Source organism: Hydra viridissima, unplaced genomic scaffold, assembly GCF_058129835.1.
Source record: "Hydra viridissima isolate aposymbiotic clone 2 unplaced genomic scaffold, HvirCarnegie_v1 scaffold_12, whole genome shotgun sequence".
NCBI lineage: Eukaryota > Metazoa > Cnidaria > Hydrozoa > Anthoathecata > Hydridae > Hydra > Hydra viridissima.
The window spans coordinates 7,226,740-7,239,176 of record NW_028324311.1 but is presented as its reverse complement, the minus strand read 5'-3'; the positions used below and the strand labels follow the sequence as shown (position 1 = coordinate 7,239,176).

General features: G+C 27.4%; 1 protein-coding gene across 6 annotated transcripts; it reads right to left on the bottom strand.

Annotated features, from left to right (window-relative positions):
• Positions 1–3,427: 3,427 nt before the first annotated feature.
• LOC145194366 (uncharacterized) lies at positions 3,428–10,587 on the bottom strand. 6 transcript variants are annotated; one of them, XM_090069013.1, is made up of 12 exons: positions 10,360–10,587; positions 8,801–8,879; positions 8,319–8,375; positions 7,950–8,061; positions 7,759–7,800; positions 7,529–7,602; positions 7,323–7,432; positions 6,941–7,037; positions 5,638–6,688; positions 4,853–5,544; positions 4,186–4,272; positions 3,428–4,082 (listed from the first exon to the last, which is right to left on the bottom strand). In XM_090069013.1, the coding sequence occupies exons 1-12, from the start codon at positions 10,479–10,481 to the stop codon at positions 3,906–3,908; spliced, it is 2,700 nt and encodes an 899-aa protein (XP_089925139.1). In that variant the 5' UTR covers positions 10,482–10,587; the 3' UTR covers positions 3,428–3,905. The 6 variants fall into 6 exon arrangements, with proteins under 6 accessions (XP_089925139.1, XP_089925141.1, XP_089925140.1 ...); XM_090069015.1 differs by lacking the exon at positions 7,950–8,061 and having other exon boundaries at positions 10,360–10,528; XM_090069014.1 differs by lacking the exon at positions 8,801–8,879 and having other exon boundaries at positions 10,360–10,441.
• Positions 10,588–12,437: the final 1,850 nt, after the last annotated feature.

The following is a 12,437-nucleotide window of genomic DNA, read 5'->3' as shown; positions in this document are numbered from 1 at the left end:
CAAACATTCAGTTTCTAGAGAGTTTGAATATCTTTTGGAGTATGAAGATAATTCTATTAAAGTTTTAGCACAGGAGGAACGTGATAACATGTTATTTGCAAAGTGGGTGGTGATGGTCAGAGTGACCAATCTGAGTTTCAGAATGCAGTAACTATGAAGAAAGGTGTGGATGATTACACTGTGTATAGTAAAGTGTTTGTACTGTTGGAGATTAGAAGTGGAAAAAAGATACTATGGAAAAATTGTAATCCAAATAATCCAGATGCAACCCGTCATCTTATGTTTTGTGTTTCCAAAGAGACTGCTAGTTTTATTCAAGAGAAGTTTGAACATTTACAAAATGAAATTTTGTCTTTAGAGAATATTAAAAGTAAACTTATACTTCATGACAATACTTTTGTTATAAATTCAAGTTTGTCAACTATTTATACCACAATGAATGATGGTAAAACACTTAATGCTGTGGTATCAAAAATGCTTTAAAAAATATTGCATCTCAGTGCTGTCATGTATGTCAAGCAAGTCCTAAGGAGTTTAATTTGGAAACCATTTGGAATAAAGATAAAGATGCAGACAAAAATATATTGAAACTTGGAATATATTGAAATCTTCAATTGTGGATATTCAGCATGGAGTTAGTTTTTTTTTAATACTGCTTGCAAACTTCCAGCAGTGAAACAAGGAAGAAAAATAGCAGCAAAAAATGGCCAAGAATTTATTGAAAACAAAAAAAAAACTCCAGCACTTATTCAAAATACAATTAAAAATAAGGGTATCTTTTGTCAGGAAGGGAAGTTGTACATCCAACACTGGCAATGTTGCACGAAAATTCTTTAATAATCCATTTGTGACTGGAAGAATACCACTATGATGAAACTATTTAGGGACCTGCTCATTGATATGAATAGTACAACAGCAAGACCGGATGTGAAAATTTTCAAGCAGAAATCTGAATGTCTGTTTGGTCTCATTTCTAATGATCAGTTTTTAAAAACCATTCCAATGTCACAGTCTGTGCATAGAATGGTAGTTCATGGTGTTTCTTTTATTAAATATTTTAAGTATCCAATAGGTTCTTTGTCTGAGAGTGCCATTGAAGCCAGGAACAAAGCCAACAAAACTGCATGAGTACGTCCTGCACGTTTAACTTCTTTTGCTGAAAATACTAGGGATACAGCTAATTATTTATTTATGACATCTGATATGTACCTATACTGTAAGAAAAACAAAATGCAAGAGGTATTAAGGCTATACTGCAAGAAGATTAAGCTGATAACTGTTCTTAAGGTAAATATTGGAGAAAGCTATGTATATCTTAAATTTAAATATTTAATGTTATCGTTTAATTTTATTAATGATACATTTTAGGTGCTGGTGGTAGCCAATCTGATATTTTTGAGATCTTTTCACATAATCAACACAGCATGTTTTTTTATGCTTGAAAAAAAAACAAAAAACTAATTGTTAGAAAAGTTGAAGCATAAGAATCCCAAACTTTTATGTTTGAGGAAAAGTTGCATCAATTGGCCTCAAATTGACTCAATTTTGCCATGTTTTTGTTTTCCTCAAAGATGTGTCTAAAGTCCTATTTCTACTTAGTGATGCATAGTGCAATTCTTGAAGGCTTGTTGTAGATATTAAATTTGCTCCACATAAAGATTGCTGAGACATGTTTAGAATGAAAATTTTAATTATATTTCAATTATATACATTTATTACAGTGAATACAGTTTTTTCTTGAATGTAAAATTGTTAAAATTAGAATTTGATAGATAATTTCTATAATAAATAGTTTATATCTTAAACTATACTATTTTTTACAATAACAAAACTTTTTAAAATTTTAGTGTTTGTTGTTAAATAATTTTAGGAAGTCAAAGAGTAATGGTTCATATTAAGAAAAGAAATCAAGGAAGCATCATTAAACCATGCAGCTGTAATTGATAAGCAACTTTTAAAAAAAGGCTATTCTCATAGCCACATATTGTTAAAAACCTATTTTAGCATCAGAACCTTGATTCTGCATTTGAGGGGAATGGAACTTCTGGAGTATTTATTTCACTTTTATTTATAATAAAATATTTCTGCTATTTCCTTTTTTATTTAACATGAAAATATAAGTTGGAGACTAAAAATGCCTGTAACCCCTAAAAAAGATAAATTGATATATCAGATTTAGAGTTTAAAATATCAAAAACTATCGGTTTTATATCTTTTTAATCAAAAATCGAATTAGTCCGGATAAACCAACTAAAAAACCGGAATGAAACCGGTTTTAAAAAAGACCGGACTTTTTTTTATAAATATATGTAAAAACAAACAATATCTCATAATTGATGCTTTGTTAAAAAAATTACTTCAAAATGTTAAATAGTTCTCTAGTTATAAGGCTATTACCTTTTTTTCTATCAGCGCGACGCATAGTGCGCCGTGTGCAGACTGTAATAGTCAACAAAGGCGACTATAATGAATGTTTCTTAATGGCCCTACAAGTATTTTTTAAAATTATACTGATATCAGCTGGTTGGTTATTTATAAATAAATTTTTATGCATGTCTTTCATTTTCTAAGTTTTGTTACCCCACCCTGTATGTATGTATGTATGTATGTATGTATGTATGTATGTATGTATGTATGTATGTATGTATGTATGTATGTATGTATGTATGTATGTATGTATGTAAGTACGTACGTACGTATATATGTATATAAAATTAATAAACAAGCATCAATCGAAAAAAAAATGTAGTGAGTCAGTTTTAAATTTGTTTTGCACTAAAAGTCTAGCAAATTTTTAAACAAATTCAACTTCATTTTCAAATGTGTATTAAATGTTCCAAGTATATAATTAGTTTATAAAACTTTGACAAAATTGTGAAACAAAATAAAAAATAACACAAAAACGCAAGTGAACAAATGAAATTCAAATTCCTCCAATTAAAGACTTCTGAATTTGTTGAATAGCATCATAACAAAAGTAGTTAGTGAACTAAAGATTTAAATTAACTAATGATTTTAAGAGCTTTTATAGATTATGATTAATTTTAACAGAAAATACAATGTAGTTAAGGGTGTTCTGTCAAATATTTGTTAACCAGTACGCCGCATTAAATAAAATGAACACATTCAAAAAATGGAGGCAAGTGAAAATTCATACTTAAGTAATTACTAATTCTTGACGTTATAGAAATCAAATGACACTCGAACAAACAAATCTTACGGATTGACACAGAAATTTGTATAAAAAAGTTGAAGTTTTCAAGGTTTTGAGCTGAATGAATTCAGGATGTTTTTTGTGCTGTTATAAAAACTTCTTTATTGAGTTTTTGAAACTCTTTTTTTTCTCACATTTGCCTGATACAAATATTTAACATTTCTAAAACTTAAGTTTGTTAAAAAAGTACCTTAAGAATCATTAACATTTCCGTGAAAAAACCCATGTGTTAATTTATTTGTTGAAGAATCTACATTATGTTTTATAATACGTAAAACTCAACATAAAATTTTTTTCATAGAACTTTACACTAACAATTTTGGTTAGCTATATATTCAGGATAAATGTCCAAAAAAAAATTTCTTATGTTTAAAAACTATTTTGCTACAAACTCGTGTATCATTTGCTTTAATTTCATAAACTTTTGCTGCAAATTTTTTTCTCAATCATTAAAGTTCGAAATAAAGATCGAGTTAAAGATCGAAATAAAGATCGAAATGATCTAGCAAATTTATATCTTATTATTCTCTAAAAGATTCTAAATCTTTTTTACTCCATTATATATTTCTAATTCACTCGATGTAAACATTAAATATCTTACTTTAAAGTAAAATAGCAGAGTAGGCTATTTAAAAAATAAATGATTAGATAGAAGAGCTAACAAAACAAAGCTTGAGTAATTCTGCTTTACTTATATCGTTAGACTTGCACTAACGACCTCTCCTTCTTGCTGGATAAGTTTATTTTGGAAGATATTCAAGAAAGTCTCTACTTTTTGAATTAACAGCTCCTTTTTCTCCGAAGACTTGTAAGAAACCCCTTTTTGATTTAACCAACTTTTAATTGTTATCAAGTTCACCTTTCCAAGCTAAAAAATGATTTTTGCGAAAAGGTTAGCGCATAACTAGTTACAAAAAAAATTATGTACAAAATCAAGAGTATGTAAGTTACAAAAATTTAAAAATAGATACCATTTTCTTTTTTGCCATGCATTCAACATCGACATCTTGTACTTTTGGTTTAGACCTTTGTTTCTTCATAGTTATAGAATCAGATGTCTAGAAAATAAAGTTTGAGCAGAAACGTTAAGAATACTTTTTGTCTGGTGAAGTTTTTTTGAAAAACAAACTTTTACTTTAAAAATAAGCCGAACGCGAATTTTTTTTAGAACCGAAACGAAAAGTATAATTTTAAACCATTATGTTATGTATGAAAATGTCTACGGGTAAGAAAGACCTCTAAAACAAGAATTTCTCAAATAAAAGTTAATGATGAAAGTTAATGATGATGATGAAAGATAATGATGAAAGTATGCACATGAATTCTGTAGGAATGTGGGCTCTAAATACTTTATGCCGAATGATATATTAAATGCTAGGATAGATTAAATGCCTACAACGTGCCAAACTTATATTGATCTAAGCCTATTACTTTTGGACAAGTCAAGTGAGCCATTTCAGACATAAACTACTTAATAACAGTATATTATATAGTAAATTTTTACCAAAATTTACACAAATATTCTATCAAACAAACAACTGTTGCAAAGTTGTTTCTTGAATGTTCAGCGTATAAATACGCTATGCTTATCCCTTTCTAATTGAATAAATTGAGAAAAGTAAAAAAATCAGAACTTACCTGTAAATGAGAGAATGCATCAGAATCTAATAATTCAGCTGACTGAGACTGATTTACTAAAGAGCAATTTATCAATGAAGGTATGTTTTCAGAAACCTGTAACTCATTTACATGATCGAAGGCTTGATATTGTTTAGAAGGGATCAAGAACTTTTTCTTGTCTTTATCGATCTGTTTAGGTACAGCAGTCTTTGTCGAAGATTGCACAGCTTGAACTTTTTTCTCGGCTTTTTGTTTCTTAACATTGGAGGTAAATTTAGGTACTTTAAGAAATTTCAGGCTTGACTCATGCATTGTATTAATACCATCACAACGCTTTTTGTGTGGTGCTGTTACTATGATTTTATTTTTTATTGAACATAACTCAGACAAGTTTTCTTCTTGGATACTTACAGATGCTTCAGAACTTTTATACGATAATAGGTTATTTTCGCTTAATGGAACCTCTGACTGTGAATGATATGTCCTCTTTGTTCCCAATGAAATCTGAGCAGAATTTTTACTGACGGTCTGACGTAAGTTTTTAGGCATAAAAGAGGGTTTTAATTTAGACGAACAATTAGTTGGCATATTTAAAACAAAACTTCCGTTAACAGGAATAAGATTTTTATTGGTTGGTTTACTTTTGGGTATAAACGAAGGAACGATTCTTGAACTATTCTTTGTACTTTGGGTGGTTTTTTGAGGAAAACCTGAATACAAAAAAAAACATTTTAAAACCACTAAAATTTAATTTTAACAAAAAAATGGCGTAACTATTTTAAATATTTATGGCATTCATTTACCTGTATTAACAATACTTGTGCATTCCTCTGTTACAACTTGTTGATGAAGATACCCTTGTGGCACAACACTATCGTCAGAAACTCTTTCTGGTAAGATACACTTATTTGAAAAACACACGAAATTTTTTTTATCAACATCATGCATTAAATGATGAACTAGACCTTTTTCCAGAATATTTGTTCTGGAATCAACAAGTTCAGATAAAATTACTTTCTTTGTTGCAAAATCGATTGTATTAACGAATTGATTATCGGTCAACTTTTTCTTGACAATTGTTTTAACATCTGGAACTACACTTACGTCGTCGTCTGATTGATTTTTAGAGCCACTATAAGATATGTCTAGTACTTCTTCATGCAAAATATCTGAATCATTGATCTTGTTTAATGAAGTTTGATTACAGCTAAAACTATTAGTTAAATTGTGTTCAGAATAAGGGGAAATATCCACGAAAGGGGAATCAGGTATGTCAATAATATTGTTTTTTAGAAATATATCTGAATCTGAAGAAAGTTGCTGTATTCGTGTGTCAGAGTTGTTCGTATCATGATTTAAAAAGTGATAGAGCGTTTTCTCTTCATTTTGCAGGCAGAGAAGTTTGTCATTATTTGTTAAACTGTTTTTTGGATTGTATAAACTTGTATTATACAGATTATTTCTGTCTTTCTCTGAGCATTCAGTATAATGAAACCCTTGACCCCTTTGAGTATCAGTAGAGCTCACCTTTTTTTTGAGCATATGGACTTGTGCATTAGATAATTTTGGAAGAGATTTAATCAAAAAAGAGTTTGAACCCATATCTGCTGAAAGCAGTGACTTTTGCCAGCATAAACTTTCTTTAGTGAAGTGCAATAATGAACCACATATAGATGGCATTCTTGTAAAAAGATCTTGTAAAAACTGCTTACATATTGTATCATGATCACATCTCAGATATTTGATTGGTTCGATCTTTCTAACGCACCACTCAGGATAAGTGAATATTGTACTTCCAAAAAATTTTATATTGAAAAACATTTCGCAAGAGCCTGAAGGAAGTCGATAACCATACTAAAAAAATTATTTTTTAAATGCTGGAGAAAACATAAAAGTATTTCACATTTTTATAAGGATGGAATTAAAATCCTCTTTTAGTTTTACTCAACAAAAAAATTCATCAAAAATGTCTTGATGAATATTTAAGTTTTGAGAACAATCATTAATGAAATGGAAATAATGTCTGTGCTTAAAATAAGCACTTTATTTTTGGTCTACAGACCATATATTACTGAGATTGACGATAGATATAGGAACAGACTTTACCATTAATTTCCAATGCTGCCTCATATCATCATAAGATTTGAATGGGGCATTTAGAGGTATGTCATGAGTTATTGAGTGCACCTTTCCCACTTTTAAACTATATTTGTGAAGAAAAAAATATTTGCATTTACATAACAATTTATGTATTTATATTTGTATAATATATTTCTATTTTTGTTGCAACCATGCAGGTTATAAATTTTTTTTTATAATTTCATTTGTAGACCCAAATTTTTATATAATTAAAAAAGACATTAAGAAACTAATTGCACAATGTAAGAAACGAATAAAATAAAACTAAAAAATTAATAGTTGTTTTAAAATAGCGTTTCTTTTAGAATATTTATTATTTCTTTTTTCTTTTTTTAATATAAAAACATACCTTGGTAAAACATAACAGCTAAGATCTTGAATTGAGGAGGACATTATAATAAAGTTTTTACTTCTTTTAAAGTTCCATAAGGCTTGAAAATCCACCATAAAATCTTCTAACTTTAGAAAAAATTAATTATATAAGAATTTGATTGAATACCAAAAAAGATTTTAAAAAGATTGAAACAATGTGTTAGGAACTTCATAAAAACAAACCAAAGGAGGTTGCATTTTCACAAGGAATGGTTCCAATGCCAAGCAAATTTTATCAGTCACAGTAATTTCTAACCCTGTTAAAAAAAAATTTTGAATAAACTTTTTTTTTTAAGATTAAAAAAAAAAAAGAATCAAAAACTATTTGTATTTTGTTCATCAAGCCTGAATGTAAGTTTAATTCTTTTTAAACCTTAAGATGAAAAATAAAAAGATTAAAATAAAAAATTTACTGATTGCAGAAAATTTTTCACATTCTTGCAGAAAACATCGCCCTGCAAAGAGGACAAAAAAATAAAACTTTAAACATATTCGCAAAATACACCTACAAATATTTTTAAAATAATAATGAGTTTATATTCACAAAAAAAAATCACTAGTGTAAAATAGAACATTTTTGACTAAAAAATTGTTTCAATAATACCTTGCGCAAGAAATGAACCAGTTTTATTCCAAAAAGGAGCTAACTTTTGATAAATACTATATGTCAAGCAATACTGAAAAAATTCTGAATCTACTTCTAATCTACTGCAAAGCTAAACATGATATAAAATTATTTCTAAATATTAAAAAAAAAATGTAACTAAACAAGAGTTTTATATTACATAAATAACTAAAAGTAGAAGTTCTTAATTATATTAAAAACTAAACAAATGGTAGAAGTTCTACATCACATAAAAAGCTAATGAGTTGAAAGTTCTGTCTAATAGTCATATAAAACACAGCATTGACTAAAGCTTAGAAAATTTAATTTTTTTTTATAAAATCAGAAAATAAATTATCACTCTCACACCTTTATCTGCATCTTATTGAGTTGACACAGGAAATTTTGTGATGAAGCAATTGATGCCTAAAGCAACAATGGTAGGAAACTAAGTATGGAAAGATGAATATATTTTAGTAAATGAAATTTAAAGTGACTAAATATCCTATGATACTTAAGAAAAAATTTAAGCTTATGTACAATACATTTTTTATTTAGTTTTCCTGCTATAGCAGCTCTCTCTATATAAATTATTTGATTTAAGGTAATTTAAAGTATATCTAAGAAAATTAAAATAAAACTTAATGAATTTAAGAAAATATTTGCAAAGCCATTTCTCCTTAAACAATTTTTTTAAAAAATATTTCCTACCCTAGACTAGATACTTTTAAATAAGTGATTAAAAAGATAAGCATGAGTATTTAAATAATCATAAGTACAAAGTTTTTCAAAAAATATCAAATGATTACTTGAAGAATAAAAAAAAAACTTTTCAAATATATCACATTTACCTCAGCAATAATAAACAAGTCCTTTTGATTATTAAAAGCAGGAGATACTAGCACATCTGGCATAGTAAACAAGAGCTCCCTGGATATTAGAAATTGTATTAATTTGAAAAACAGAAATAACAACAACAACAAAGAAGAACAATATTAATAGGTTTATTGATAAGACATGAAAAGGTTCTAAAAAATATATCATTTTGTCCATGAATTTTATTTATGATTTTATTTCTTCAAATAATAAAGAACTACTCATTTCATCAGTAATAGATTGATTTTAAATGTCTAGTTTTTTTTCTCCCCCTCTCTCCAATAAGTTTGTAAATATCAGAATACTTAAAGGCATCAATTAAACTTACTAACAAAAAAAAATATCACAAATACCAATTTAATTAACATGATGAACCAATATTACATAACATTAAATATGCAGTTAGAGGGACTTGAGTTACGCAAATCTAGTATACATGTGAAGAGATTCTCGCAACTATCAAGTTGCAAAACTCAGTACTTGAGTTACGCAAAACTAACACAATATTGTTACGCCTGTCAGATATCTCAATAGTCAGTGGCTTGTGGTCATGCTAGCAATTTTGTTTTTATACAGCCAGGTAATTGCTGGCAATAATTACTGACAATTTAAAGTTAAAAAAATGAAGGAGCTTTCATATTTGGTTAATCTTTGATGAAATCTTAAAGTGGGACATCTTGCTCAGCTCTGACATAGATGGTTTAAACAAACCAATATTTATTTTTGTTGTAATTCATAGTAAACAAGAATTAATATTATTATTACTTTTTTAATCAGCATGCATAAAATCAAAACTTTAGAAAATATATTTTATCTTTTAAATGTATATTACCATCAACACAGTCAGTATTAGTGTTATTGGAACAACTTCATTTTATGAAAAACCTGTATAAAATTTGTTATTTTCCATGGCTACCCCCTGTGAATGTTAGATTGCTGACATCAGCAGAGAGCATGACACTCAGACTACTAAATAATCAATTACCTTATTTTGTTATATTAAATATAACAGTATAAGGCACACATCTAAACTACTCAAAACTAAACTAATCATCTAAAACTATCATCTAAACTTCTCACTACTTAAGAAAAGAATTTAAAAGTTATTGATTTGAAAAAGGACTAAACCAATTAATATAAAGGTATATAATGACAGGAATATATTGCATAAATAACTAGCATTGGTGAAAAATGTATGCACATTACTTTTTTAGTGTAAGTTCATTTCATTCTACATAATGACACTTAAATACTTTAATCACTATTAAATAATATATCTCAATTTAAGTACAAATATTTTGATACAAATTACTTGATTGACTTGACATGCTATGAGTGGTAACTTTATTGAAATTAAAATAGAATGCTTTTAGATTTATCATAATTTGAAATTAAACTTTATCCTAATTTCAACAGCTCATAAAAATATATTTATCTTAAAATGAAAAATTAAGAATGAAGCAATATCAATTCTCAGCAATTATAAACAACTCAAGCATAAACAGCAATAGACCTCTTACACAAAAACTCTTACCGACAGCATGAAGGTTGTATTCCAAATGGTTTCAGCACATCATGTGTTGCTTTAAAACCTCTCAGCAATGTGAGATCAGGTAAAGTTGCAAAGAATAATTTATCAGTTCGTGATGTGTTCATTTAAGTTTATTTCCAAAAAAATAATTATCTACAACAATTTAACTTCTATAAAAAGAAAATTTAATTAAAAAACAAAAATAAATCTTATAAACTCAAATACTTTGAGATTTATTTCATGAAGAATCATTGAAGCTTATTCTCATATGGAGTTTAGTATCATGGGATTTAGCATCATATGGGTTTATATCTTTGTTGACCTATTTATATTACCCAGGTAAAGTTCACTGAATTTAAGATTATTGTTTAAGAATCTATCAAAGTATCTAATGAAATGAATTAAATGAATATCAAAGAATTACAAATGTTATTTTACTATTTTAAGATTTTTTAGAATCCATAAATATGCTTACACAATTTTATAATATCAGACATATGGGTAGTGAGAAGTAAGCAAAATCACTATACTATAAAATCACTATCCAGTTTTAATTATCAAAATAACCAAAAATTAAATAAAAGAATCAAAAAAGATAATTAAGATTAACAAGAAAAAAAACGCTCTTTATATATTACGATTTGAATCTTTTTTTAAGCATAACTTAAATACAACACCCAAAAAATTTTTAAATATAAAATTTTGACCAATAAAGGTATACAATGCATCTATGTTACTACAACAAAACTGAAATGTTCAATTTTACTTCTCTTTGTGTTCTTCTTTTCGCTTCTGTTCAGAATTGGCAATTGTGCCAACAACTTTACGCTCAGCACCAGGTTTGGGTTTAGCAATAGATTCTTCTTTTCGCACATCTTTTTTGGATTTGCCTTTTCGTGAACTTGATTCAGCATGATACTTGTCATCATAGTTATATTCCTCATACTGATCTGCCATTTTATTTAAGAAATTTTATCACTAAAAATAAAGTTTTGTATTAACTATAAGTTCAATTATAGTGTTAGATATAAAAATTAGTTAAAGATTAATTATTATTACTACACACTACATACTAATTTAAATATATTCATACATAAATTTAACTTTAAAAATTTTTGAATATAAAATGTTTTTAGTAACAGTTATCACTGCAGTAGTAATTGAACTCAGTATGTAAACAAGTCAGAGTGTCATATAGGGTAATTATTTTCAATAATAGGCATATTATATATATTTGTTCATTTATGTGAAAACTTTTTATCTTATACTAGTTTTTATGTTGTTTTTGTTTTTTTTAACTTAAAGAGTTTTTTTTAAAACATTGTAACATTTATATTAATACTTGAATGTTAAATACTTTCCAAATATTTAAATATATTTTGACTGCTATGGAAGTACTTAAAAAATAGGTTTGTGCAGAAAATATTTTTTGAACCAAATAAATCAATTTAATTTTTAAAATACATTTCAAAAAGTTGATGAGCCATAGCATTTTCATGTAAGGCCAGGATTGGCATATGAACTGAGCATAATACTTACCTGAACACTGTCATATTGTTTCTTACAAAAATATGTTTTAATAAGAAGTTTGATACTAGTACCCATAAGTATAAAAGATTTATATTTCACTTTTAAACAAGATCAAAACCCTATCTTTTTTATTCATTCAGATGGTCATACATATACGATATTTTTAAATTTGAAAATCTGAATGATTATGTACTCATACATGTTTTCTTGAATATAGTTCAAACTGAATAAATATAAAAAAATTGAACCTGAAAAATTACGTAAAAGTGTGCATATTGCAAAACACAATTTAAGCCCAAATACTTGGACTCAAAAAGTTTTTTGTTATTTTACATTGTCATATACTTTTAGTTTGATATATTTTGGAACTGAAAAGCAGAATCATAAGATCAAAAACGTTTTCGATGGTCACATAAGAGCGTTTATTTCTGTCTATTTTTTAAAAATCTTTCACTGTACGAGAGGCCTAAAGTTGGCAAGCCTCGTTACTATTCAGTCACTTCTGTTTTTTTTAACAGCGTGAGACGTGTTTTGATATTGGATTTAGAGAC

What these genes read in the sequence shown, in the direction of transcription:
- LOC145194366 (XM_090069013.1), bottom strand. Translation starts at nt 10,481, where the DNA reads ATGAACACATCACGAACTGATAAATTATTCTTTGCAACTTTACCTGAT. An exon ending in ACTTGTTTATTATTGCTGAG is followed by an intron (nt 8,376 to 8,800) that starts GTAAATGTGATA and finishes TTGTTGCTTTAG; the next exon opens with GCATCAATTGCTTCATCACA. An exon ending in AGCTGTTATGTTTTACCAAG is followed by an intron (nt 7,038 to 7,322) that starts GTATGTTTTTAT and finishes TCACAAATATAG; the next exon opens with TTTAAAAGTGGGAAAGGTGC.